The sequence below is a fragment of the Cygnus atratus genome, chromosome 24 (genome assembly GCF_013377495.2).
Source record: "Cygnus atratus isolate AKBS03 ecotype Queensland, Australia chromosome 24, CAtr_DNAZoo_HiC_assembly, whole genome shotgun sequence".
Taxonomy (NCBI): domain Eukaryota; kingdom Metazoa; phylum Chordata; class Aves; order Anseriformes; family Anatidae; genus Cygnus; species Cygnus atratus.
In genome coordinates, this window is record NC_066385.1 from 4,838,872 (window position 1) to 4,865,762 (window position 26,891).

The window sequence follows — 26,891 nt, forward strand, 5'->3', positions numbered from 1 at the left end:
TGAGCTGTGCCCTGTCTGTTCGTGGGCTGTCGGAGCCATGCTTTGCAGCACTGTTAGGGGCAGCACGCTGTGCCCCAGCCATGCGCGGGGCTTTGTGTGGTGCTGGGCTGTGCGGTGCGTGGCTGGGTGCCAGCCCTGATTCAGAGCGGAGATGCCATTGGCTTCACATCAGCGCTGGAGATCTGGGACAGCGCTGGAAGAGGTTCAGGGATGCATCCATCCCGGAGGCCAGCTCAGTCTGTGTGGCCGTGGGAGTCTGTCCCAGTAGCCAGCGTGGCCACCAGTGGGGGCTATTCAAGCCGTGCCGGTCGCTGTCAGCCACTGGGCTCTCAGGATGGGGTCCCATGGGGACATGTCCCCCAGCTGGCCCCAGGACAGAGGATTCCCACCCCCAGAGACTTGGAGCTTTGTCAGGTGGAACCTGCGAGAGCCAGATCGACCCCCAAAGCTTGGGCAAAGATGTGGGAAAGCCCCTGCCCCTGCAAGTAGCTGAGAACAAAGCAGGTGGCGATTCCCTGGACTAGGACCCATCTCCAGCCCCGGGTCCATCCCCAAACCTGCTGAAAGCCCCCAGGCTGATGCGGACAGCTGGGAACGGGGACAAAGCATGCAGGTCCCTTTCCCTCTGTGCTCCCCAGGTCCTGGCTGAATGGGACCAGTGCCAGGAGCACCAGGAGTCCTGCTCCGTGGTCACAGCCAGAGGCCCAGACCCCCTTTGGGAGGAGGAGAAGCCCCAGGGGCAGCTCCCAGTCCCTCCAGGGCCATCCATGCCTGCTCACAGCAGTCAGCCCTCGGGCTGGAGTCCCCACTGGGCAAATCCTGCTCCCTGCAGCAATGGCAACACCCAGAGACCATCCCAAAATCTGCAGGCAGGACTATGCGAAGGAAACCTGGCAGCGGCTGAGTACAGGGCAGACGCTCACAGGTACCGCAGTTGGCATCTCCCAGACACTTGGCTGGACTGGGGCAGAGGGGGTTCGGGGCTGGCTGCTGCTGTCTTCAGTGGGCTGGGGACTGTTTCCCAAGGCCCCTTTCCAGTGGCTGCAGCCAGCTGGGAGGAGGCTGGAGCTCCCCGCTGCAGTGAGGGTTTGCCAGGATTACCAGGGGGCCCCGGGTGGGAGCCTGGAGGTTACGACTGGCCGGGCCCCTGGTGCATTTGCAAAGAAGCTTTTGGTGGAGCTCCCCACCTGCCCTGCCATGGGGGCTTGAGGAGGGATGACCCCACATCACGGCTGGGGACAAAGGGCTCAGGGAAACCCTGGGAAGAGATTTTGCATCCCCCGGTGTCTGGGACAGGTGACAGGAGGCAGTGCCCCCTGCTGTGGCACAGACAGGAGATTTTCCCAGGCTACAGACTCAAGGTGGAGCTCATTGAGCTTCAAAGCACACCGGATTGCTCCAGGCCAGCTGGAGGATGAACCCCTTCACGTGGAGCCCTGGGAAATGCCAGCCAGGCTGAGTCTGCCCTGCCCAGTGCTCCCTGTGGGGCTGGGAGCCTTGCCTAGGTCCCGAGGTTTGGTGTCCCAGCCCTCCGTGTCCTGCGCCCTACGAGGGCGAGCTGCAGGGCTGGGTGCTGCTGGGGACTGTGAGATCAGAGGGAATATGTCAGCATTTGCAGTTAGGCATGGATTTGAGGGCTGGTCCTCCCTGCATCCATCCCTGGGGTGAAAATCTTTCCCTGCCCACCAGCACGTGCGTCCCGTGCAGCAGCACGGTGCCAGAGCCCAGCCAGGTGCCCACATCTCACTGGTGAGGCTGGGCACACCAGAGGGCTGCGGGCTGAGGAACTCCTTGGTGCAAGTGACGGCATTTGCCTGCCACAGAGTTGGGGCCCAGACCTCGGTTTCTGACAGGAAAGAGGGTCCAGCAGTGGGGACAGCGAGCAGGGACACCCGGCTGCCCCCAGCTCGGTGGGACGGAGCTGCAAGGGAGATGGGGGAGGTGGCATCTCAGGTGCTTGTTGGAAAACAACAACTGCTGCCACAGCCCCCTGGGGGGGACACAACTCCACCCCCAAGGTGGTTTCTCTGGGTATTGGCTTGTTTGGGAACCAACGGGCCTGTCCTGGCCTCCAGGCTGGGGAGCAGAGCAGGGACGCCTGCAACGCCGTGCCTTGCTGCCCGCGCCGTGGGGACGAGCCTCCAGACCTAGCGGCTGCCCCGTGGCTTCCCCAGCCTCTGCGTGGTGCTGGTGGCCCCGCACAGGGTGAGCGGAGCTGGCAGCCCGCTGGCCTTGGGGACACGTCCTCGCCAGCCCCATCGACTTAAACCCAGGGACGCAGCGAGCCAGGGCCGAGCTTGGGGGCTTTGGGCTGTGCCTGCGGTGGAAACTGGCCCGAAGCTCTGCCGGGAGCCAAACCCAGGCCCCGTCCCCGGCGCCGTGGGGCTCAGCAGCCACCCGTGCTGGGTGGAAAAAGCCGCTCATTACATGCCAGCACTGCCCTCCACGTGGCCACCCCGGTGCCATTGTGCCACCGCAGGCGAGGGCGCAGAGAGAGCCCGCTGTCAGCTGGGGATGCCAGAGCCCCCGGCCGGTCCCCCCGACAGCGAAGCCTTCAGCTGTTCCAGACCCAAAAACAACTGCAGAAGGTTTCTCCACCCAGCAGCTGGAAGCAGGCCTGGAAACTCAGGGGCTGCCGAGTCATCACATTTTCCGTGAAGCAGCAAAGACTACCGCAAGGAGCAGGGGGATGGGGGGACGCCCAGCACTGGAAAGCTCACTTGCTTGTGCAGAGGGACGGCAGGGGCAGTGCAGTGGCAAAGACCTGGTCTGAAGATGCTCCTGGCAGCCCCCCTGTGCCGTGCCAGACTCAGAGCAGAGAGGAGCTCACCCCCAGCCTCTCTGGAGACGTGGGAGCAGCAGCTGGAGTGAGGATGAGCATGGAGGTGTGCAGCAGAGCACGTGCGTGAGGATGCATTGGTGCCACAGGGTCTGTGCACGGTGAGAAAACCCCCGAGGCTGGGCATGGGCAAAGGAGGGTCCCTGCACATCACTGCCCAGCATCATGCCACGAGCGAAGCTGTCACAGCACGGAGGAACCCTCTGTGAGCTCCCTGTGAGCTCTGCCATCACGTCCTCGGCAGGATGCCTAGCAGCCGTTCTGGCGCCCTGTGACAACGTGTCACGTAATGGCCCAGTTATACGGGACACTGGTGCCACCACGATCAAGCTGGGAGCAGCTTTGGGGCTCCTGTCCTGCCTCGGCCTGGCTGCAGCATCCCTCTGATCCCTGTCTCCCTGATTCCTGTCTCCCCTTGTGCCCACCAGCACTGTGGGCTGCCCCAGGCCACGATTTCTCCCCACTGCCACCTCCAAGACACTGAGTGCTGCCTGGGGCTGCGAGGGAGGAACGAGGGGAACCGGCTGCTCCCAGGGACGGAGCCCTTGGGGGATGCAGGTGCCGCTGGGACCCCTCCCTCCGCAAGGTTCACACGCCGCAGGGCTTGGACCCTGAGCTGCAGAGCACTGGGATGCTCTTGCTCCTATCCCCCGCAGGTGTTTAATCATTTCCACGCTGAGCCCTGCCAGTGCTGCTGCTTGTCTCCCGCCCCACAATTGCCAGCCCTGGAGCTCTTCCCATCCCGCAGAGGGGAGGAGAGCAGGCAGGCAGCAGGGACGTGCAGGGCACAGCTGTACCCAGAGCCACACGCGGATGCTGGCCAGGCTGCGGGAAGGCAAGGAGAGGAGCGACCCCTGAGCAAGGCGATGCTCCGCGTTCCCCCCGCTTGCTGCCGGTGACCGATGAGACCCGGCGGCAGCACCTGGGATGCCTGCGGGCGTCACCCAGGCGCCTGCAGAGCTGGGAAGAGCAGGGCTGCGGGTGACTCAGAGCACGCCCAGCAAGCTGGCGGAGCCGGGTAGACCTGCTCTGCCCTCCCGGGGTGTGGGTGACTCCCCTGGGGCTGAGCAGGCTCAGAAGTCCCCTTCCCCTGGCTGGGGTGAGAGACACCACGCGGGGAAGGCTCAGAGCAGCCTGGAGAGTGCGTGCCACGCTCCCGCTGCAAGCAGCGCTAGGGCAGCACCTGGTCAGCCCCCTAAAGCTCCCAAACCATCGCCAATAGCCCCACAGGGCTCTGCTCCCACCCTGGGATGCAAATCTGAGGGCAGACACAGAGCACAAAGGTGCCTGGTGCTGCCGGGACCTCCACTCGCAGGGCCAGGAAGGCGCTGCTGGCAGCACTGTGAGCAGCTCCTAGTGCCCGCCCGCACCTCGCCGTGCGGCAAAACGAAGGCATGAGATCCCCAGGGCAGGACAGGAATTCCCCAGGATGGGACAGGAGTTCCCCAGGATGGTACACACGCATGGATCCTGCCCCATCCCCTGCAGCCCACCCCAGGTCTGCGGGTCAGGGTTTGCCCGTGCCGTGCCAAAGCACAGGAGCATCCACGCTCCCTTCCTCGCCGCACGCATCCCGACGCATTCACGTCTGGCAAAGGAGAGGGGGAAAGGAGCAGGACTGGTACCTCTGCTGGTGGCCATCCCCAGCACGATCCGCATCCCGTCCCCGCGAGCCTGGCGTGCGCGGCGGTGGCTCCGCGCGCTCATGCTTGCTGTTTACTCCCGCTTGTGCACAGCCCTGACGCTCAAGCCTGGGCTGGTCTGGGGAAAGGCCCGCCTGGGCTCGCCCAGCGCCTCTGCCAGAGCCTGCAGGATGCCACGGAGGAGGGATCAGCTGGATGGAGGTGGCCCCGGTGGTGGCCCCGTGACTCAGGGGTCCGCACCCCTGGGTGGCAGGGCGGCGTGCGTGCTGCAGGCTGTCGCACCAGCGTGGGCGCTGGGGGCACTGCGCCGTGGGACCTTTGGAGGAAGCAAGTGTCCCTTCGTGCCGTTACTGCAGAGGGATAGGCAGAGCCCCGAGGCCGTGATGGAGCAGTGCAGGCATCCAGACTCTAGCCCTGAGGATATCTGCGGGCCATGGTTAGCATGTCTTCACCGCCCTGAGTGCCATCAGGCTGGGCACCGGCCCACGGGGAGAGCCCCTGCTGCCTCGTAGCCCCCCTAGAAGGGGGAGGTGGAGAGAGAGTAGTCAGTAAGTTGGCCCCGGAGGTGCAGGGCATGCTGAAAGCACATCCAGGAGGGCAGTGGGGTCCCCACCCTGGTGAGCAGAGGAAAACCAGGACCTGGGAGCAGGTCCCAGGGAGCAGGTCCCTCGCCCATCTCGATGGATGCAGCAGGAGAAGGTGGGCGTGAGGACACCCATCTCCTATGGCCCCAGCTGAAAACGAGGCCTGGAGCTCACATTGCTCATGTTTCTGGGCTCTTGGGCTGCTGGCAGGATCAGCCTGGCTGAGCCCCACGTGGGAGCAGTGAGTTCCTGCATCCGCTGTGCGGTGCACGAGGGGGGCTTTGCCTTGTCCGCCTCTGCCCCTTCCCTGTCCCCCCAGGGCTGTTTCAGCTGCAGCACAGGGGCTCAGCCCTCCCACTACAGGCGCCCGTCCCTGTCGGCAGCTCCCTCACCCCCGGCTTGGCAAAGCTCTGCAGAGAAAAGGCAGAGGGACGGCGACAGTGGCTCTGTCCAAACCAGCCTGCCCGCACGGGAGGGACAGGAGGAAGCCTTGGACACCACGGCCATGCTCAGCAGCTTGCAAAAACACAGGCTCCAAATTTGGAAGGCATCTCAGTTTCCAAATACCACCACAAACTGAAAAACTCACCTCAAAATGAAACCAGCCCCGGCCCTTTGGTTCAAAGTTTCCTGTATACGAACAAACCTGCCAGACGGCTGCATTTGCACACAAAAGGGTTTGTTTTCAGGGAGAAAGGTCTCTTTTTTGGAGGAGTAAACACAAGACCTCCCCATCCTCCATGCCCGCAGGCAGGAGGCTTGCCTGGCAGCTCGGGGCAAAGGCAGGGCAAGGTCCCGTCTTGTTTCCTGGCTGCTTTCCCTCCTGCTCGTCCCCCTGCCAGCATCGCCGCCACCGCACCGAGCTGCCAACCAGCCCACCCCACAAAGTGCCGGACCCCGGCAGGCTCCGTTTCGCACCCATCCCCATAGCAGGGTCACCTCAGAGGCTCCCAGAGCATGGAGACGGGTGCAGGATGGGGCCGTGCGAGGGCTGAGCTGGTCCTTACGTGATGGGAGCACCGCCTGTCCGCGGCTCACCCTGCGCCGCGGCGGTGCCGTGTCCCCGTGCAGCACCCAGGGGTGCTCCCTCCCCGCTGCACGGCTGCTGCTTTGGCAGCAGTTCCCTCTGCAGCTCCTTGGCTTCTCCCTGGCAGCACCCAGAGCCAAACACAACACGAGCCTGTCTCTCTGGCTGCCAGCAGCGCCTGCTGCTCTCCGCTTCCAGCCCCCAAAGGCAGGCAGATCTGCTTCTTCACAGGGATCCCCACCCCGTGCCCTGCTGCACCCCCTCCCCGAGACCCCCTCCCCAGCCAGGCGCACATTTGGGGCTGGCACGGCTCCAGCCGGGCTGGTCCCCAGGCTGCTTTTACCCATCCCAGCGGGCAGAGGCACTTTGCTTTCTCCCTCCCAGAAGCTGTTTCTTGGGATATTTCTTGGACATGGTGCTGGGCTCGCAGCTGGCGGTTGTTAAGGGTTTGCTGGCAGCTTTGCCTCACCCGGTGGGTGCTGCAATTCTGGAGCAGGGGTGAGGCGGTCGCAGGGGGATGATGCCCAGTCGGTTCCTCCACCACTGCCTGCTGGATATTTTCCTCCAGAGCCCCGAGAAGTCTCTATCCCCTCAGCCCGAGCTCCTGCTGCTTGACTCAGGAGGACTGGAGCACCCCCAGGCTCTCGCAGAGCCACACGGAGCCCAGCCCTGCTTGCCCGGTGGCTCCCCGCAATGTGCCCATGGAGGTGACCAACCTGCCTTGGGTGGGGGCATGGTGCAGAGAACCCGGCCACATCCAAAGCTCTGGCGGAAGCTATTTTCACCTCTGAGCGGAGACACCCTGCCCTGCCTCAGTTTACCACCCATGCGTGGGGAAGCGGAGCAGCTCCGCTGCCGGAGGGGAGGGCGGAGAGCGGGCAGAGTGCCGGCACGGGGTGTCAGGGTGCTGTACCGAGACTCCTCGTCACCCCTGGCCTCTCATTAGCAGCGAGCTTGGCATCTGGGCCGCGACGCCACGCTGTCCTGCTTCTGCCGTGGGTGGGGAGGCCAGGCCGGGCTGGCTGGGGGGGGTCTGGGACTGCCCCAGGGCTCGGGGGCAGCAGGCAGGCTGCTGCTCGCCTCGAGCCACTTGGTGGGGAGAGCCTAAAACAACAAACATTGCAGAATAAGGGAACGTCTCACTGCGTTTTCCTGGTCAAATGTTTTCCTGTGTTCTGAGCAGCTCTTCCAGCTCCACTAGGGCAGAGGACTCGTCCCGCAGCAGACCCTCAGCGGGGAGGCAAGTCCCTGCTGGGGGACGTCTGGCAGGGAAAGAGGTCGGGAAAGATCGGCTCCAGGAGCAGCGGGACCCTTACCAGAGTCCTGCAGCAGCACACTGCGTTGTTCTCTCCCCTCTGGGATGAAAGCATACCATGAGCACAGTTTATGAGCACCACTTGCTTAGGAACCCCAACCATGGGGGGTGTTTGTGAGACCCTGGGGATGTGCCGAGGGGATGAGAGCGAGGGTTTAGCGCTGCTCTGCAGGGTGCAGGAGGGGCTTGGTGCTGCGCTGCTGCCGTGGATCATCGTGCTGCTGCTGGTCCCCAGGAGCTCTGAGCCCCTCCATCCCCACCACCCCTGCTCCTCCTGGGCCAGCTCCAGCTGCCCTTGGGGCTGCGAGGTTAGCGGCAGAGGCAGGGATGTGTGATGGGGTCCTGAGCAGAGCCCCGTGTAATTTTGGTGTCCTTCCTGCCTTGGGTCCATCCCTTCGCCCCCCAGTGCCTGCTGGCTGCTGTGCTGCAGGTAAGGGCACCCTGCCTGAATGCTGCCACCCCTCAGCCCCAGCCCTGAGCCCCCTGCCCGGCTCCTTCATCCCCACCCACCTCTTCCTCAGCTGTTCACTGCCCTGGGCATGGCACCAGCCCACCAGGCCCCAAGGGAAAGGCACAGATATGTGCTCCATTGACAAACATCCTCTTTCCCCTCCGTTGCTGAGCATTATTTTAAAAAAAAAAAAAAAGGAAGGAAAAAAAAAAAAAAGAAAAGAAAAAGGCTGTTGGCAGAGTCTGGCCTGAAAGCCTGCCTGCGAGTGTGGGCGCCCGGGGACTGTGACCCACCGGGAGGAGGCAGGCGCAGGGGACGCTGACACGCGGGGCGGCCGCCACTGCTCAGAGCAGCCCCGGCTCCTCGTGGGAGACAGGAGACATCTGGCCTTCCTCTGGCCCGTGCACGCTCTGCCATCCCTGACCCCGAAGGAAACATAAACAAGGCCGTTGCTGGAATGGAGAAATATGCAGACATTGCTGCATTTTTCTGCCCCAGATTTGTCTGCAGGGCTCCCACGAGCACCCGTGGGTCCGGACCCAGCCAGCACGGCGGGATGCGGGTCCCTGCGGGTCTCCAGTCCCCAGAGCGGAGCAGCCCAGCTGAGGCAGCCTCGCTGGGGACTCTCCACCTCGGGAGGGGGGCTCAGGAGACCTGCAGGGGGGCAGGCAGAGCTGCTGTGGGTCTGTGCAGGAGCAGGAGAAGCCCCCTGCAAGGCACAGTGCCCACCGAGCAGGACACCAGCCTCATCCCTGCGGGGGCTGTGTCCCTCTCCCACCACTGTTGAGGAGAGGGGTGGATGGAGAGGTGCCACGAGGCTGGAATTAAATCTTTTAAGGTCCCTTTGTGCCCAAATCATTCCATGGTGTTATGCCCGACCCCTCTCCCAGCCCTGTGGGTGCTCGCCTGGTGAGCCTTGGGTACCCCCCCTCTCACCCACCCACCAGCATCCCCCGTAAGGCAGAGGGGGCAGAGGGATGCACCAGGGGACCAAAAGAGGGGCACGGTGCAGGGACCACGGCCTCGACCTGCTGCTCTCACACACGGTGCCAGCCCCCAGTTGGGCTTAACACACACACTGCCCCGCTGCCAGCCCCCGGCTCGAGTCCTGGGCCCCAGCTTTTTGGTGGCTCTGGGTGATGGAGAGGCCTGCTGCCTGCTGCCGCAGCTCATCCAGTGCCATCAAGGCAAAGCTTTCAGGGGCAAAATGCCTGGGCTGCCCCAGGGGCTCTCGTGCCACCAGCAGCTGCCTTGATTTCTCCTCCAGGGCTGAAATCCCCGCGGCTCCATCCTCTGTTACCGGCCCGTGCCATGCCTCCTGCAGCTAGGGACCCACCTTGGCCCCGACAGCATAAGAAAAGAACCTAAAAAGCTTGATTTTTTTTTGTTTTTCCTCCAGATCCAAGCACTTGTGGCTTCCAGCCTCAGCGAGCAGGGAGGAACCCCCAACACCGCCAGCTGTGCGCCGGGTGCTCCCGTGGCTGCGTGGGTGCAGCGAGTCCGAGGGGACTGGGGGGTGCCTGCAGGGCACCCTCACGTCCTGAGGCCAGAAAACAGCACACGGAGCAGCTTTCGGGAGCAGGCAGGCCCACGTACTGGCACTCGTGCGTGGCCCTGCCGGACGAGCTGTGCTCCGCGGTCGGTGCCTTCTCTGCATTGCTGCCCTCTGCCTGCACCAGCACACCCTCGGCGAGCTGGGAGAGTGCATCCACCGCTGCCAGCACGGGGCTCGGCTCCTGCAGGGACTCAGGGACCTCATCTGGGAGCAGATCGATGTGTTTCAGGGCACCACCAGCCCGGCTCGGGTGCTGGCACCCCAGCGCCAAAGTGTGGGATCGAGGACTGGAATTCAGGGAGTTGGTTTTGTTTGCATGTGCTCGTTTAGCTCGCTTGGTCCTGGCTGTCTGGATGCAGATCCTGCCCGTAGGATGTGCCCTACAAAACGGGAGTGTCTCAGTGGGATTTGGGGCAAGGAGGGGAGCCTCCTGGGCTCCAGGTTGTGCCCAGCACCTCTGGGCCTGGCCGTGGGCACCGCTGACAAGGGCCTGGTTCCGTCCCCTCGTCCCCTCCCTGCAAGAACGTGCAGGCCTTGGGGAGCTGCCCCTGAGCCTCCTCCCCTCCAGGCTGAGCAGCCCCAGCTCTCTGAGTCTTTTATCCAAGCAAAGATGCTCCTCCAGCACCTTCGTGGCCTTTCAGTGGACTCTCTCCTGTGCCCATGTCTCTGCTGTACTGGGGAGCCCAGAACTGGACCCAGCACCCCAGGTGCAGCCTCACCAGTGCTGACCTCCCCACACCCTAAAAGAGAACAAGAAAACAGCATGGAAAGCTGTGGAAAACACGGCCTTAATTAAAAAAATCCAACAAACCCTGGCTTTAAGGTTCGACCAAGAAAAGAGGAAGAGGCCACTGGGGCGAGCTGTGCAAGCATCTGCATGGAGGAGAGGTGCCTCCTGCCCAGCAGGAGCAGCTGGGAGCTGGAGGATCCCTGCTCTTGGGTCAGCCTCACCCCACGGCACCGGACTTTGGGACAAGCCCAGCTCACGGCCAGGACAACGCGACAAAGGCGGCCTCTGCTTGACTCGCTGCACCGATTTCTGCTCCGCACGTTGGCTGCCAGGAGGATATTTTTAACCGCCCCTGGTTTACTCTCTCCTCTCTAGCTGTTATCGCAGGCTGGGAGAGGATCTGTGAGCTCTTTGTGAAGAGCTCGCTGCCGATCCCAGGCCAGATAAAGTCGTGGAAAGCCGGCTCTGCCCCCCCTGAGCCCAGCGGCGCGTGGGCGCGGGCCGTCTCGCAGCAAAAAATGGAAGTGACTGCTTTCTAACCGCTTCCTTTCTTTCTGGGTCTCTCTCTCCCTCCTGCCCCTCCTGACAAGTTCGTTTCCTGTTATTGATAACGGCCCCTGCACCCGGCGAGAGGTCACCACGCTCCGTGCCCCCCCCCCCAGCAGCAGAAACCCACAGCCCAGGGCAGGAGGAGGCAGCGTGGGGAGCAGCCCCCGGCCGGGCTCGTGCCGAGGTCACCGAGGGGCGCAGGTGCCCGGATCTGAGCACTGCAGGACTTTTAGATTGCTCTGTGCCTTCTTTCAAGGGGCACTGCTTTGTCCCACGTGCTCTGGGGATGGAGAGTCGCGGTTATTTTTTTTCTTGTTTTGGGAGTTTTCTTCCTTCCCACGCACCTCGTGGTGTTTTGCAGGCTGTTGCTGTGGGCTAGAGCCTCCTGAGAAGATGTGTGGGCATCGTGGCCTCGGGCAAGCTGCTGCTGGTTGCCTCTGGGCCAAGCCTCCTGTGAGGGGCAGGCAGCTCGCACCCTGGGGGAAACTGAGGCACGGGAAGGCAAAAAAAAAATGACCCCCAGTCCAAAGCTAGGAGCTGCTGTTTTTATGGTGTATGAGGGTGGGGCCAGAGGATGCTCGGGGCACAAAACGACCCCGTGCAAGTGGAGTTTGAAAATGCCTCCAAAAGCACTGGGAGGCAATGGTGAGAGCTTGGGGAGGGGAATAAAGCACGCTGTTACAAAGCACCTTCACACCAGGAGGACACTTTCCTGGGGGCTGCTCCTGTGTCCACGCAGCCCCCCGTGGCACCGGCTCTGGGTCTGCTGGGGCTTGTGGTCCGCCTGCTTGGCCTCTGCCTGCACGCAAAGCTGGAGCCAAGCTCAGCTTGTTCACAACAGATGTAGGACAGCAGCTAACTCCACAAACAGAAAGTGGCTCTGCTCAGCAGTCATTCAGAGAAAAAACCTGGCTAGGCAATAAATCCAGGTGATAAACCATCCTCTTCCTTCTCCTTGAGGAGACGCAGCAGGCAGGGGCTGGCAAGTTCAGCAGCAGATGCCTTGAAAAAGCTGAGCAGCGACTGATGAAGTGCTTCCAGCAGGAGCCGGGCAGCGGCAGGAGCAAACTCTGCACCGGCTGGCAGCAGAGCAAGGTCGTGCATCCGTGCCTCCAGCCCTCCGTCCCCGGGAGCAGCTCCCTGGCAGGGGGATGCCGAGGGTCCCGGGCAGGGTTTGGGGCAGCTCCATGCCCCTCAGCCCCACCGGCAGTGAGAGGTTTGCACGCCGCCGTGCTGGGTGCCCGGGGCTGTCCTTGGGAATGCGCTCACGCAGAGGGAGCTGGAGCAGAGGGAGGTTTTTTGTTTTTTTTTTTTTTTTTTTTTCCTCCAGGAAGAGCGAGCTGCAGAGGTGCTTCGGTCGGCTGCCGGGTGCTGGCTGGCCCCGGAGCAGTGGGTACGTGATGCTGAGCCCCCTGATGCTGGGCTCCGAGCCGGCTGTTTGCAGCTCCCGTGCTGGCTCTGCGGGATGCTCGGGCTGATTGCACAGCCCTTCTCCTCGCCCCTGCTGGGAGCTGATCAGCCGCTGCTAACGGAGTCTGCTCCCAGGCGGCCGCTTCACCTTCAAGCCCGTGAGCTGTGTTTAGGCGGCGAAGGAGGTGGGCAAATTTCCAAAGCCCTGCAGGACATCCTGAGCTCCCAGCAGTGTCAGCAGGAGCAGGACCAGCCCTGCCCGGGCCCTGGACCCGAAGATGATGGAGGCGCAGCGAGACGAGCCCCCGGTGCGGTAGGGCAGCGCTGGGGGGGCTACGGCTGCGGGGCACCAGCTGCATTTTGGTGCTGGTGCTGTGCCTGCTCAGGTGGCTGTGGGGTCACACTGCTGCTTGGGGAGCGGGAGGAGAGGTGCTGGGGTGTGTGGGTCAGGGTGGGGTGGCTGGGAAAGGTTTGTGCTGGGGTCCGGAGGGCAGAAAGGGGAGCGAGGACTGGCTGGGCTCTTTGGGGGAGAATGACCCCCAGTCCAAAGCTAGGAGCTGCTCTTTTTACGGTGTATGAGGATGGGGCCAGAGGATGCTCGGGGCGCAAAATGACCCCATGCAAGTGGAGTTTGAAAATGCAAGTGAAATCAGCAAGTGCCACTCAGGAATAAATCCGGGCATCCCTTCTCGAAGCACCAGCTCTGTAGATCTCCCATTTCCTGCTGGGCACGCTGAAAATAAAACCACTGCCATACAGCCCCTTGGAGGGCCTCCGAGGCTCTGCCACAGACCTCTCCGTTCCCTAACCCCCAGATCATGACCCGAATGCATTGGCACGGGTGTCCACAGACAGGGGACACCCGGGATCCCATGCCTGAGTGCCTCGTGTTGGGCCAGAGCAGTGGGTGATGCGGTAACACCCCGGACCCTTTGGGTCTGCGCCTCCATCACCGGTCCTCATCACTGGTCCCCATCACCAGTCCCCATTACCATCTCGGAACCCCTCCAGCCAAGTTCCTGCATCCCACACGGGGCAGGGAGCAATCCCTCAGTCTGTCCTCGGGCCTGACCCAGAGTCCAGCCCAAGCCTGCTGGGCTCCTGGGACCTGCTCACGAGACACAGACATTGGTGGCCTTGTCTGCAGGGCAGGCTGTGCTGCTGGCCATGCCCAGGAGGCAGCTGTGGAGCTGGGCACTCCGATCTCCCAGCTCCAGTGAGAGCTGGAATCGCCCATGGTCCACTCGACCCTCAGCGAAGGCGATGTATTTCACACCCCTTTGAGCTCCTCAGAACACACCAGCACACACAGAGGCACCTCTCCAGCACCACACACCCGGGTCACGGCCATCAGCTGGGCTCGAGGTGGCCCCTGGCATCTCAAAAGAGCCCACAGGGCTGGCAAGCGGCAAAGGCATTTGGGCCACTGCGCCTGGCGCTGCCGGTGGGGAGCAGCGGGGCCGCTGCAGCGGGGTGGGGGCAGAAGAGGAAGGAAACGGGCCGAGCGGCGTCTGTGCGCACAGCCCGGGCCACGACAAACAGGAAGAGTGGCAGGGCTGCGGCAGGAGGCAGCGAGCTCCTGAGGGCATCGCAGGAAGGATGTGCAGCGGCCCAAGGGCAGGCAGACCTGTCCTACCTGAGCCCGACCCTCCGGGGACCTGCCTGCCCCGTTCCCTGCCCCGCTGGGGTGGTCCCAGCTGCAGAGGGGCTGCGGGTGGCACCCCCAGGTGGATCCTGGCCAGGTCACCCATGGCTGGGCACGGTGGGTGCGAGATGCTGCGCCCTGGCTGGGAACAGCACCGTGTGAGGGGATGCAGGCAGTGTGGCACGGGTGGGGGACCCGTCCTCAGTCCCCGCAGGGTGGCACGTGGCAGTGCCAAAATGCCATGTGAAGCCACGCTCAACCCTCTGCCAGCATCCCCATCCCCATGGCCAGGCTCCCACCCGTCTCTCCGTGTCCCCACAGCTGGCCCAGGCTGTGGCTGGGCGCAGAGGGCACCACGCGCCCCACGGGCCCTGGCGGAGACACCCCTGGGTGCACCCCAGGATTTGGGGGGAAGCGAGGCTGTGTCCACGGGCACACGACGGGGGTTTGCCAGTGGGGAGCGGGGCTGGGGCTGCATGCAGCCCGGCGGAGCCGAGCTGCGGCGATGTGGCCGGTATGTGTGTGGGCGGCAGGCAGGGTGGGGGAGAAGGAGGGAGAGGAAGCGGCAGAGGCAGCAGCTCCTTTGATAAGCAGCTTCCTGAACACTTTCAAACCCTGGTGTTAGACCGACACGCGCGGCGCCCGCGGCCCTGTGCCGGCCCGGACGGAGCCCATGCCTCGGGGCAGCAGGTAGGCAGCCCCCAGCCCGCGGGCGCAGTGGCGATGGTCCCGTGCCACCCTTCGGAGAGGGGACCCCCACGGGCAGCTCCAGGCCCTGGTGACTATGTGCCCTGGGCATGTGCTCGCCCGCAGGCAGTGCAGGTGCCCGGGGCAGGGTTGGGATGCCGGCGGGGAGGTGGGGATGCTCTCCGTGCAGGTGCCGGGAGCTGAGGCTCTTCCCAGGGTCCTGCTGCGTGCCAGGGGCTTGCTGGGGCATCTCCCAGGTGTTTCGTGGCTGGCGTGCAAGGGGCGGAGTTGGGGTCGCAGCCTGCTGCTCCCGGCTTGGAGGGGTGCCTGTGGCACTGGGGGCAGGTGCAGGATCCGCTGGGATCAGCCCATGGTGCCTCGGTTCCCGGGGAGCTCCTGCACCCCCGCAGCATGGGGCACAGGGACGGTGCATGTGGCGGTGGTGGCACTGCCACCATGTGAACGCTCATCCCTCCAGGCCAGAAATGCTGCTGGGCAGTGGGGAGTCACAGGGGATAGCTCCTGCCCCGGCCACATTCCCAAAACTTGCGGCCGTGGCCATGCTGGGGTCCTCCCTGTCTTTGTACATCCGCAGGGGTCCCCAGGGTCTGGCTCTCTGCAGGGACCCCCGTGAGCTGCTGGGGTATCTGGGACCCCGCTCTGTGCCCACTGCTCTGACCCTGCAGCACCCCCTGTCCCGTTGGGGCCATCTCCCCTCGCGGGGGAAGCGGGGGATGGCAGGAGGACGTCTGCCCGCTGCTGCCCGGCCATGACCCAACATCGCCCAAATCTCCCTGCCAGGGGCTGGTGCTGGTGGAGCCCCGGCACCCTCCTCCAGCTGGGCCACCCCAAAGCCTCTTGCTCAACCACCTGGATAAAACAGTTTCCTCTTGACAGCTGCTGAGCCCTGTGGGATGGAGGAGGCCGTCCCGGGGCCATTCCCTTCCTCGCCAGAGCAGTGAGGCTGATCAGGGAGCCTGGCCCTGCACCCTGTGTCTCTGAGCATCCTCGCGATGCCTTCTGCTGCCCGACATCCCCTGGGGCCTTTTACCCCCCGAGGGCAGCCCATGAGCCCCCAGCCCTCCCCATCTCACCCACAGGCCCCAGCTCTCCTGCCTCCAAAGCAGCCGTGCTGGGGAGGTGCAAGCTCACCGGGGATGCGGAGGGCGGTCTGGGCTCCCCCAAAACCAGCCCATGTTGCGCAGCACAGAGTGTGGGCGTCCTCCTCTTGGTGCGAGCAGACGTCAGCTTACGCCATGCCCGGGCTCATCAGCGGGCACTGCAAAGCCTGCAGTGACCATACCAGGATCTGTCCCCATGCCACCCACCCGGCCCCATGGGTGCTGGCAGCGGGGCCCACAGTGCCAGGGCAGCTGAGCACCCAAACCCCATCCCTTGCTCCGGCACAGCCCCATTCTGGACACCCCACCAAGGGGGTTGGCAGCCTCACTGCACCTCTCTCACCCGCCTTGTGTTTTCCAGCTGCTTCTCCTCTGATGGCTCCTTGATCCCTCGGGAGCTGAGGGCCGCCCGCTGCCACCCGCCGTGCTTCAGGTTGAGGGCTCCGTGGCTGCCGCAGCATGGTACAGACCTGCTTGGTGTGCTCCGGAGTTCATAAGGGCAGCCTGACCCCGCGGGCAGCCAGGGGGGACATGGAGAGGACGGAGAAGCCCAGCCCGTCCGCTAAGAAACACGTGCGGCTCCAGGAGAGGTGAGCACGGCCAGGCAGGATGATGCCCGCAGCCCAAACCCCGCACTGCCCATCGTGGGCTCCCCAAAACCCCCTGCCCCTGCCTGGCCCCATTGCCTGTGCCACAGGGGGGTCAGCCGGGGACCCTTTGCCTCGCAGGAGGGGCTCCAACGTGTCGCTGATGCTGGACATGAGCTCGCTGGGCAGCGTGGAGCCCATCCAGCCCGTCTGCACGCCGCGGGACATCACGCTGCAGTTCCTGCGGACGTCCAGCCGCGTGCTGAGCAAGGAGGAGCTGCAGCAGCGCGCCCAGAGCCTGGCCCAGCTCCAGGAGGAGTTTTCGGTGAGATGCCCCTCGCCCTCCTCGCACTGGGATGCTCGCGGTGGGGGGCTGGTGGGGTTTGGGAGCTTTCCCATGGGAGATGAAGGCTCTGAGCCCGGCAGCACCAGGGGCAGGGGATGTGGGAGGACACGTTGGGGGGGGACACAGTGCCAAGCTCTTCTCACAGCCTGGGGCTGTCTATAAGGTGTCCCACCACAGCCGGGGTGAGGACGGGGCTCATCCCAGCAGCTGGGGTCTCTGGGGATGCCGACAGGTCCTGGGGCAGCGACCCATTGCCTGTGGGGCCAGCCCCGCCACGCTGAGGGGACGCAAGCAGCATCCGGAGGCTTTTCCTCAAAATTGTTCTCCCCCCCTGCAGAAAATCCCACCCAACTTCGTCAGTCCGGAGGAGCTGGAGATCCCTGGACATGCCTCCAAGGACAGATACAAAACCATCCTCCCCAGTACGTGCTCCCCTTTGCCCCATGTCCGCCCAGGTGCCCTGAGCAGGGGGACGTGTGGCTGCGCTCCCGGGTGGCCCCGGTGGCCCTGCTGTGCTTGTTCCCACCTCGGCTGTGCTGCAGGGGTCCGTGCCGTGCCAGGGGGTGGTTTGTGAGGATGCCTTGGGGTGTGCAGCACAAAACAGCCCAGCCTGGGATGCTCTCTGATGCCGTGGGGCCTTGCACATCCTGAGGGCACATCGCTGGGGGTGTAAAGGCTGAGGACGTTATTGGAGGTGGTGTCAGTGGGAGGGAGATCACAGTCCCTGGGGGAATTGCTGCCTTGCCTTCCAGATCCCGAGAGCCGGGTCTGCCTCAGGAGGGCAGGGAACCAGGAGGAAGACAGCTACATAAATGCCAACTACATCACGGTGAGTGCCCGGCCTTGCTGGTCTCCCGTGTCCAGCTCGGCGTGTCGGGGTCGCCGCCTGTCACACAGCACCCCGCAGGTGGGCACTGGGGTATGACCTCCCCAGCACCTCGCTCTCGACCCTTCCAGCATCTTCCCCTGCAAACAGCCCCCTCCTGGCTTCAGCCTCGTGTTGTGCAGGACCGTACGTCACCCCAAAACTGGCTCATGTCGGGCAGGTGCCGGATTTGCCTGGCTCCTCGGCTTCCTTCTGAGCGATTCTCATGTCAGCATCCTTCTCCCTGTGACCTGCCGCGGTGCTGGGAGGCAGAGGAGGGTGTGTGGATGATGAGAACAGCACGGGAAGGCAGGACTCAGGAAGGCAGCCCACAGAAGTGCCCTCTGGCAGGACCGGCAGACGTGCTGGGAGGTGGTTTGGGGGCAAACAGTGGACCTGGACTGCCTCCAGGACTCAAAACACCTCCAAGCTTTTCTATTTTCTTTGGATATTTTACACTGCTGGGAAGCAGCCGTGCAGGCAGGGGGTGCCTGGAGCAGGGGCAGGGCAGGAGCCTTTGCCAGCCTCCCCTCGAGGTGCCCCCCACAGCCTTGGGGGGAGGCAGCGCTGGTGGGGCCCAGCTGGGAGCACTCCAGGCCCTGTTCGGAGTGGGGTTTGATGCCTCCTGCTTTGCCCTTGGCAAAACGCCTTCCGTGCTGCTCGCTGAGCGAGCTCTGCCTCGCCAAGCGTCCATCACGCTGCGTGCTGTCACCCCAAAACCTGGGGATGCTTGGAAGGAGAGCGGGTGCACGTGGCTCGCTGCCGGGCTTGGAGGATGGAGAGGATGCCCAGTAGCTCCTGGTCGGGTCCATGAAAGGATTTCAAGGGCAGGTTTAGGAGGAAATAGCCGGTGTAGCTCAGCCTTTCACCTGTAGAGGAATTCCAGCACCACTGGCAGGGCCGGGACACAGACCCCCCTCGCACCCCGCACCCCCATACCTGACGGCCCCTGTGCTTGGCAGGGCTACGCAGGGCGCCCCCGGGAGTACATTGCCACCCAGGGGCCCATGCCGAACACCGTGACCGACTTCTGGGAGATGGTGTGGCAGGAGGAAGCGCCCCTCATCGTCATGATAACCAAGCTGGAGGAGCGCAAAGAGGTACTGCCATCCCTCTCCTGGCCTCGGCACAGCACCCTGGCCTGGGGCAAGGGGTGGGGGGGGGGTAATAACAACAGCCACAGGGCAGTGGGAGGCCAAAGGAGGCTCTGAGCACCCACTTGATTCCCTGCTTTGCTCCCAGAGGCTACCTCCTTGGAGGAGAAGATCCCCTGGGATGCAACCTTGGCCCCATGCAGCAACACCTCTCCCCCTCTGGTGGCCTCTCTTTCTCTGAGCACACTTTGCCAGCTGGATAATAGTATAAAGAGAATTAGGGCAACCCCTGGGAGCTCCCAGCTGTGGATCCAGGTGGGGATGGGAGCCAGCAGCGCCGTGCCCTGTGTGGTGGTGGCACTGTGCCTTGGCTGGGATCGCTGGATTTGGCATGGGGAAACTCCCCGGCTCTTTCCTGACCGATGCAGCATCCTTTATGGTGGCAGGACGTGTGTGGATGGGGATTGCCATGCTGCCCCAGGATCTGAAAGCCATAGGGAATGGCACAAGGAAAGGAGCAGAGGGAGAGGGATCTGTCCTATCAGTCCACCTCCACCTTTCCCGCACCCCCACACCTCCCCTTCCCAAAGGAAGGTGATGCCCCTTCCCAAAAGCACTGAGCAAAGGGCGGCTTAGACACCCAGTGGGGGCCCCAAGCACCTCTGCAGCCCCAAACCCTGCCGTATCCCTGCAGAAATGCGTCCACTACTGGCCTGAGAAGGAAGGCACCTACGGCCCCTTCACCATCCGTGTGCAGGGGGTGAGCGAGTGCGTGGAGTACCTGGTCCGGGACCTCTCCATCCAGGTGAGTCCGAGCCCTGTCCTGGGGGCCAGCGGGGGACTCTGGCAATGTCCCCACACCCCCAGGCTCTCTAGCTTCTCTATCAGCCCGTCGCTCTTGGCACCGTGCCTTAAGGCCTGTCGGTGCTCCGTGGTCACCCTAAGCTGGATTCAGGGGGGGTTGTGGGGACAGCACGGGGATGTGCTGCTTCTGCTCCCTGCCGGGGTCATGCCACATCTGGGGATGGAGGAGAGGTCCTGGGGCATGGCTGGCTCTCACCCCAACAGGGCACTTGGACACCCAAAAGTGTCCCTGGCCCCAGGGTCGCTCCCAGAGGCTCAGGAGGAGAGGTGAGGAGAGCAGGTGAGGTGGGCACAGGCTGCCCAGCCCTGCTTGAGCACAGCTCCGCACCTCCCTCTGGCCCCGCACGGTGAGTCTGTGCTTCCACATCCTTATTTCTCTTCCTTCTGTGCTGGAAAAGCTGCAAGGTGAACGCCGCCAGGTCAAACACATCCTCTTCCCTTCCTGGCCGGACCAGCAGACACCCGAGTCAGCCAAGCCCCTGCTGCACTTGGTGTCCAAGGTGGAAGAGACGCTGCAGGCTGCGGCCAGCCCGGGGCCCATCATTGTGCACTGCAGGTAGCGCGTCCCCCTCGCCCCCATATGTCCCCTGCCTTGGGGTCACCCTCACCCATGAACTGGTCCCATTGGGGTGCAGAAATTCCTGGCGTTCCTCGGGCAGATGCGTTCAAACTAACTCCTGCCCTGGCACTGGGATGGCAGCACTGGCACGGTGCACAGCGCCCAGTAAAAAGACCTGGTTTGTTCCCAGTTCTGTGGACACAGAGCAGGGAGCAGGGGAGCTCTGCAGGGCCAGGATCCAGCCACCAGACCCGTGGCAGCCCCCCTGGAGGAGGTGGCCTTTGAACATTTTCCACAGTCCCTGCACCATGCAGGGACAGAGGCACAGGCTGGTTTTGGGCTCCCAGAGAGGGCTCGGCTGGGCTGGGCACCACGACAAGACCCCCTTGCAGTGGTGCCAGCCTGAATCTGGTGGTGCCTGGCTAAGAATGCTGGTCTTACACCCAGGACTGGGACCCTAAATCCCTCTAGGAATAAATCAGGGCAGCACACCAGTCAGGGATTGCATCCAGCTTGGACAGAGCAGTGCTGTGGGTGCTCAGCACAGCCGTGTCCATCCTGCAGCGCAGGCATCGGCCGGACGGGCTGCTTCATCGCCACCAGGATCGGGTGCCAGCAGCTGAAGGACACAGGAGAGGTGGACATCCTGGGCATCGTATGCCACCTCCGCATTGACAGGTCGGTGCTCGGGGCAGGCTGCCCCTCGCGGGGTGCTGCTGGGTGCCGAGCCTGGGAGGAGGGATAGGGGGGAGCGTGGGGACGGGCAAAACAAAAAGGTGTGGAGGATGAATTTTGATGGAAACTGGATTTCTGAAAGATGGAGATATGGCAGCAGCAAAGAGTGCCCATGGGCTGGTTCTGCTGTCAGGGTTACGGTAGCTCTGGGGATCTGAGGACACGAGGGAGAGCGGCCCCAAACCTGGCAGCTGGCGCGCTCCTTCCAGCCCAGCCGCTGAACTCAGAACCGCGCTGATTTGCTGCCTTTAGAGAGAAGCAGTGGTAGAATTACCACCCAAACCGCTGCTGATCTGCATTTTGAACAGCCCAGCAATGCTGCTGAGCCCAGGCACCCTTTGGGGAGCTCCAGGGCTGTTTTGGGTTCACCCGGGCAGGGTGGGTGACGCAGGAACGTCCGTGTGCCGAAAGCTTTGGCGATGTCAGCGGCTCCTGCCCTTCCCTTGCAGGGGCGGGATGATCCAGACGAGCGAGCAGTACCAGTTCCTCCATCACACTCTAGCTCTGTACGCTTCCCAGCTGCCGGAGGAGGGAGGCCGCTAGCGCTGGGCTCCACTGCTGCCCGGCCTCGCTCCGACCTCCCCGGTGCCAGCCTCGGGGCTGCCTCCACTGAGCCCGCTCCTCCTCTGCCCGGCCACGCAGCACGGCGTGGGGAAGCCTCCCTGGAGAACCACGGCTGAGAAAACCCATCGGGATCCAGGCATCGTGACCCCGGGGACAAGAAAAACTTCGGGAGGGGGTTGCCCAGGGGATGCAGGGGGTGCTCAGGGTGCCTGCTGCTGGCACAAGGCGGATCCCACCCGTGGAAAGAAGCTTTGCCTTTTTAAATTGTTTTCTCCTCAACCAGAAGAGCAAGCCATGCGGAGGATCTGAAGGCTACGGTTTGCCTTGTAGCCGCCCAGAAATCCGCATCCTGCTAGATGTGGAGCCGGCACTGTTACAGGGAAATAACCGGAGCCTCTCCGGGCTGCACATCGCCCACGGGCAGAGGCTGCCCCATGCGGGGCCGGGCTTGCTCCAAACTCTCCTCAATGCTCTTCTGGCTAGAGATCCACCCTGACAAATAAGACACACCTCGGTACTAAGAAGGTGTCCTCCTAAAGACCCACCTTGACAATTTGGTGCCAAAGGCACACTGGCGGTTGCCGCCATTACGTGGCTTGCTTTCCTCTCTGCCCTCAGCCATCGCCTTCTCTCCAGCCCTAAAGTAGAGGAGACTCCCGAGTGTGTCTGCAGTGCTGCCAGCAACCTGTTCCCCACGGCCACCCAGCCTTTTGTTACATGAGGGTTGGGGCTTCGTGTTCTCATTTTTAATTTTTTTTTTTTTGTTGGAATCAGAGCAAAATAATACACAGGGTTTGGTTTTGTTCATTTTTGTTGTTGTTGTTGTTGGAATCGGAGCAAAATAATAGCCAGGTTTAGTTTTTATTTTATTTTTTTTTTCACTGATAAATTCAGTGAAACATTTTAGCGCAAAGAATGGAAATGGAAATATTCCATAAAATATTTTAAATCTATTCCATTCCGGTTTTCAGCTGGTGAGCTTCACACATCCTTCTGAGGACTTTTTGCTGTATAAAAGCAGTAAGTGAGCGAGTGAAGCAGCCTTGTCCAGGAATGGGGAGTGAGCAGAATCCAGCTTTTTCTGCCTAATCTCACCAGTTATAAGTACCAAACTCGGTGGTCCTTACCAGTCGTTCTCATGTACAAACTTTCCAGGTGGAGCATTCACCAGGGCACCTGCTATAGAGCAACAAAGCTACGGCGAAGCATCTGCCCACCATGGGGGACAAATCCTTTTGGAGAAATGTCTCAGAGTGAATGGAAGAGTGACCGTGAGAGTCCCCCTGCTAACACAGCCTCCCCACAGCCCCGGGAACAACCCCGGTGCTGGCCCCACAGCAGGAAAACCCCGTGTCTGCAGGTGCAGGGCCATCCTTCCACCAAGGTGTCTGGATGCTCCGGCCAAGGAATTGCCCCGTGCTGGCTGCCAGCTCAGACCTTCGTGGCTCCCCGTGTGGGTGAGCCTGCCTGGATGGGTGCTGCAGGGGTACCCCGCTCTCTGCAGGGCTCCCACCCTCCGCCAGGCTCTTGGAGAGCCCACAAAGCCCCCACGAGTCTCTGGGAGAGCAAAGCTCAAAATCCCCGGCTCAGGATTTTGCCTTCTCAGTTAATTGGGGAACCCTTTAACATCACGCTGCTGCCCCTCTTAAGCTGCCAGTGGAAGTTTTGAGCTCGGCTGATCCAGGTTTTATCCAGCTGGCCCACAGCATCCTCATTTCAAGTCTTTCATCCCCATGTTGTGTCCAGCAGGGGAGCTCAAGCAGCCTGTGAGCAGCACCATGGCAGGGGCTCTCCCTGCGCTCCTGCACAGCAGGACGTGCATCTTTCCTCTGCACCTTTTCTCTGCACCTTTCCTCACGCTTGCAGATGGATTTCAGGAGGAGAGCCGCCAGGGGAGGCGTGCAGCAGGGGCTGGGACCAGTTGCAGGGGGATGCCGTCAGCCCCTCTCGCATTTCCTATCGGTGCTGGGAGTTTTGCCAGCTGAGCTCTCTGATGCAGATTATAATCAGTTACGCAGTTTTCCTGCCTTCCAATCTCAATTCTACCAGATCTATCTGTACAAGACACTTATCAGGCTGTTACCACACACTATCTGGGTATCTCCCCATCCTCCCTGTATTTATTCCCCGAGGCTCATTGTTCCTCGGGGCCATGCTGGGCTATTGCCTGTGTTATTGCCAGACCCCTTCCCAGGGCTCCTGCAATGGCAGGGGCAAAGCCATGGGCTCGGTCTGGCCTGGCTGTGTCAGGCTGACAGCAGTGGCCTGGGAAACTGCTTCGCCCTGGCCATAAAGACCACGGGGTGCCCAGCATGCAAACAAAAGGAATTACACCGTGCAGAAGAATCGTGTTCTGTGTCCTGGGCTGATAACAAGCCCCTGAGCTTTCGGCAGGGCTGAGATTGCTGCTGTTCCTCATTCCTCTCCCTTAAATTGTAGACATGGACCCAGCTGCCTTCTTCCTTCACATGTGTTCCTTGCTTTGCTGTGTGATCAGGCAGGGAGCTGCTGTTCTGGGGGCTCTGGGCTGCAGACTCCCACAGACCACATCCCCAAAAGGCCAGGTCCCCACCAGGGCTCAGGAAAGTCCTTTTGCCACGTGTCTGTCCTTTTAACTTGGGATTTCCCAGACTGGTAAGCCGTTTCCTACTCTTGTGGGAGCATACCCAGCTGGAGGCTGCCTAGGAGGGGAGAAAAAAAACGTGGTGGCCACGTCATGCACACCACCAGGGCGGCACACACAGGCGCTGCTGGTGGCAAGGAGATCCTGGGTGCTCCGAATTCACTGCAGCTGATGGAGGGTGCCAGTGGAGCCCCCATCTTGGAACAAGAGGACCTTGGTGTAGGATGAGCCAAAATCAAGTGTTTTGCATGCTCAGTAACAAGTCTCCTGCCAGACGAGCAATGGAACTGTGGAGAAGTCTCCCATCAGCATCCTTGTGGGCTCCAAGTAGTCAACGACCAAGCCCCTGGCCAGGAAGGAGAAATGTTGAGGCAGGCTTTGACACCCCAAGGGAGAAATGTTGAGGCAGGCTCTGACACCCTGAGGGCAGCTCTGGGGCTCCAGGAGCTCACAGAGGCCCCAGGATCTCAGACAGGACCAGCAGCAGTGGCACCAAAGGGGACGAGGTCCACCAGCAGCACCACCAGAGGGATGGGTTGACCTGGTGGCTGGGAGCACTGCGGACACTGGTGTAGGAGAGACATCTGCTCCTGCTGCCCTTTGTTAACCCAGCAGTTAATCAGCGTGGTGGGGAACACAGAGAACCAGCCCTCCATCACCCCACGTCTACAGGGGCACAGCCCTGACAGTTTCATTCCTTTAAATAACTTTGTTGAGCAACCACACTGAAACCTTCCATGAATTTCAGGTATGTTCTTGGACCTGGAGAGGTCCCCGAGCTGCTCCATCCCGTCCCCACTCCTGGCACGCCGAGCACGTGGTGGCACCAGGGGACAGCGCTGCGGGGACGGGTCCGGCTCGTGCAGCCCACGGTGCTCAGCCCACGGTGCTCAGCCTACGCCCCCTCCACAAGGAGAGGAGCTGGGATCCCCAAATTTTGCCAGCTGGAAATCACTGGCATCCCCGAATTTGTTGGTGCTGCTGCGAGACCCTGCCCTTATATCGGGGATAAAGGAAACGGGGGTGGGTGGAGGGGGGCGGTGCATGAAAAGGGTGTTTTTTTGCTCTATTTCTCGTGTCTCTCCCGGTGTGGGGACGGACTCGACCAGGTCCTGTCTCTGCTGTGAGCTCTGTTTTAAACAAAGCATGGGTTTGACAAAGTTTCTCCAGCAGGGAGTGAAGCACAAGGCCTGCTACCGGGAGGCAGTCTCTGCTAACAGCCGAGTGCTGCGGGCGTTTTGGGTGGGAAGCCCCAAACCGGCGGAGGGACATTCCCCGGGCTGAAATCTGTTAAAAAACATCTTCAGGCAGAAATTACACACAAAAACCAGAGGACGTTGAATTTTTCACCGGCATGAGGAGCTGCACTGGAGTAATTACAGAAAGCAACGCTACTGCTGCTTCCTTAGGGCCTCCCTTCAGAGCACGGGGATCTTCAGCAGGCTGCAGCATCCCCGGAAACAAAATGGTTTCTGTCTGAAAACCAAAAAAAAAAAAAAAAAGCTGCAAAAAAGCAGCTGCCCAGTGACTTACAACACATAATGGAAACTGATTCGCACCCTTGATTGTCACGGGCTCCGGGTTGCCCGCTGTGAGGCAGGTCCCACCACAGCTCAGTTTCGCATTTTCTGGCCAAGGAGCCGCACGTGAGGGTCCCGCGGGGTCCGTGCTGGGGTGGGCTTGGTCGGGAGCTCTCCTTGGCCATGCAACCCCCTCAGCAAAAACGTTTGTGGTGCCGATTCACCTCCTCCTTGAAATTCACCTGGGAGCTGCTGCTCATCGCTTCTGAGCCTGCTGACAGCGCCTCGGTAACGCCTTTCCCCCCGCGATGGGGGAAAAATGCCTTTCGGGGTTAGGGCTAAATGTGGGAAGGTGTTGAAGGTCTCATCCTTAGGGTCTGGTTCAAACCCAGCCTGGATGGAACTGAGCCTCGCCGGCAGCGTGCTGCCCCGGCCCTCAGCATCCACGCAGAAGGGCAAAGCCGAGCAAAGCCTCACCATCCCGAGTACCTGGGGCACGGGAGCAGCTGAATTTCCCCTTTAACCCCCCCAGAGCTTAGCTGGGTGAAAACCAGGGGGATTCCGGGCTGCAGGGCCCAGCCTGACCTCTGGCATTGCGGCAGGCTGTGTAGATGTCTTTTCAAAAGATCCCTCAGGACTGGTGGCAGCAGGACATCTCCTGCTCCGCCTTTGCCCCTTGGCCAGACACGATTTTTCCTGCTGTGGCCGTATCCAGAGGGGGCATTTGGAGGTGCAGGATAGGTGCCAGCAGCGCGGGCGATGCGGGGTGCTGGGTGCTGGGGGGTGCTGAGTGAAAGGGTGTTGGGGGTGCTGGGTGCAGGGTGCTGGGTGTTGATTGTGGAGGGTGCTGGGTTCCTGGTGGTGCTGGGTGCTGGTCGTGCTGGGTGCTGGGTGTTGGTGGTACAGGGTGCTGGGTGCTGATGTTGGTGTTGCTGGGTGTCGGGTGCAGGGTGCTGGGTGCTGGGGTGTTGGTGGTGCAGGGCACTGGTGGTGCTGGGTGCAGGGTGCAGAGTGTGGTGTGTAGGGTGCTGGGCGCTGGTGGTGCTGGGGTGTTGGCGGTGTTGGGCTGGTGGTTCTGGGGTGTCGGGGGTGCTGGGTGCTTGTGGTGCAGGGTGTTGCTGCTGGTGGTACTGGGTGCTGGTGGTGCTGGTGGTGCTGGGCGCTGGTGGTGCTGGGTGCTGGGATGTTGATGGTGCAGGGTGCTGATGGTGCTGGGTGCTGGGATGTTGGTGATACTGGGTGCCGGGTGCTGGTGGTGATGATGGTACTGGGTGCTGGGATGGTGGTGGTGCAGGTTGCTGGGTGCGGGGGTGCTGGTGGTGCTGGGTGCTGGGATGTTGATGGTGCAGGGTGCAGGGGTATTGCTGGTGCTGGGTGCTGGTGATGCAGGGTGCTGGGTGCTGGTGGTGCTGGGTGCTGGGTGCTGGGTTGTTGATGGTGCAGGGTGCGGGGTGCTGGGGTGTTGCTGGTGCTGGGTGCTGGGTGCCGGTGATGCAGGGTGCTGGTGGTGTTGGGTGCTGGGTGCTGATGGTGCTGGGTGCCGGCGGTGCAGAGTGCTGGGTTCTGGGTGCTGATAGT

General features: G+C 62.3%; 2 protein-coding genes across 2 annotated transcripts in view; one reads left to right on the forward strand and one right to left on the reverse strand.

Moving 5' to 3' along the window:
* Positions 1 to 15,693, reverse strand: part of LOC118255287 (receptor-type tyrosine-protein phosphatase V-like) — a 50,692-nt gene extending 34,999 nt beyond the window's left edge. Inside the window, 4 exon segments of the mRNA XM_050715267.1 lie at positions 4,465 to 4,528; positions 4,530 to 4,600; positions 9,397 to 9,794; positions 15,689 to 15,693. Coding sequence (XP_050571224.1) covers positions 4,465 to 4,528; positions 4,530 to 4,600; positions 9,397 to 9,794; positions 15,689 to 15,693 — 538 coding nt within the window.
* A 322-nt stretch (positions 15,694 to 16,015) lies between these two features.
* Positions 16,016 to 21,149, forward strand: PTPN7 (protein tyrosine phosphatase non-receptor type 7). Its single transcript, XM_035561361.1, has 9 exons — positions 16,016 to 16,146; positions 16,285 to 16,468; positions 16,827 to 16,911; positions 17,242 to 17,318; positions 18,317 to 18,454; positions 19,143 to 19,253; positions 19,711 to 19,868; positions 20,436 to 20,549; positions 21,056 to 21,149. Exons 1-9 carry the CDS (start codon positions 16,016 to 16,018, stop codon positions 21,147 to 21,149), a joined length of 1,092 nt encoding a protein of 363 aa, XP_035417254.1.
* Positions 21,150 to 26,891: the final 5,742 nt, after the last annotated feature.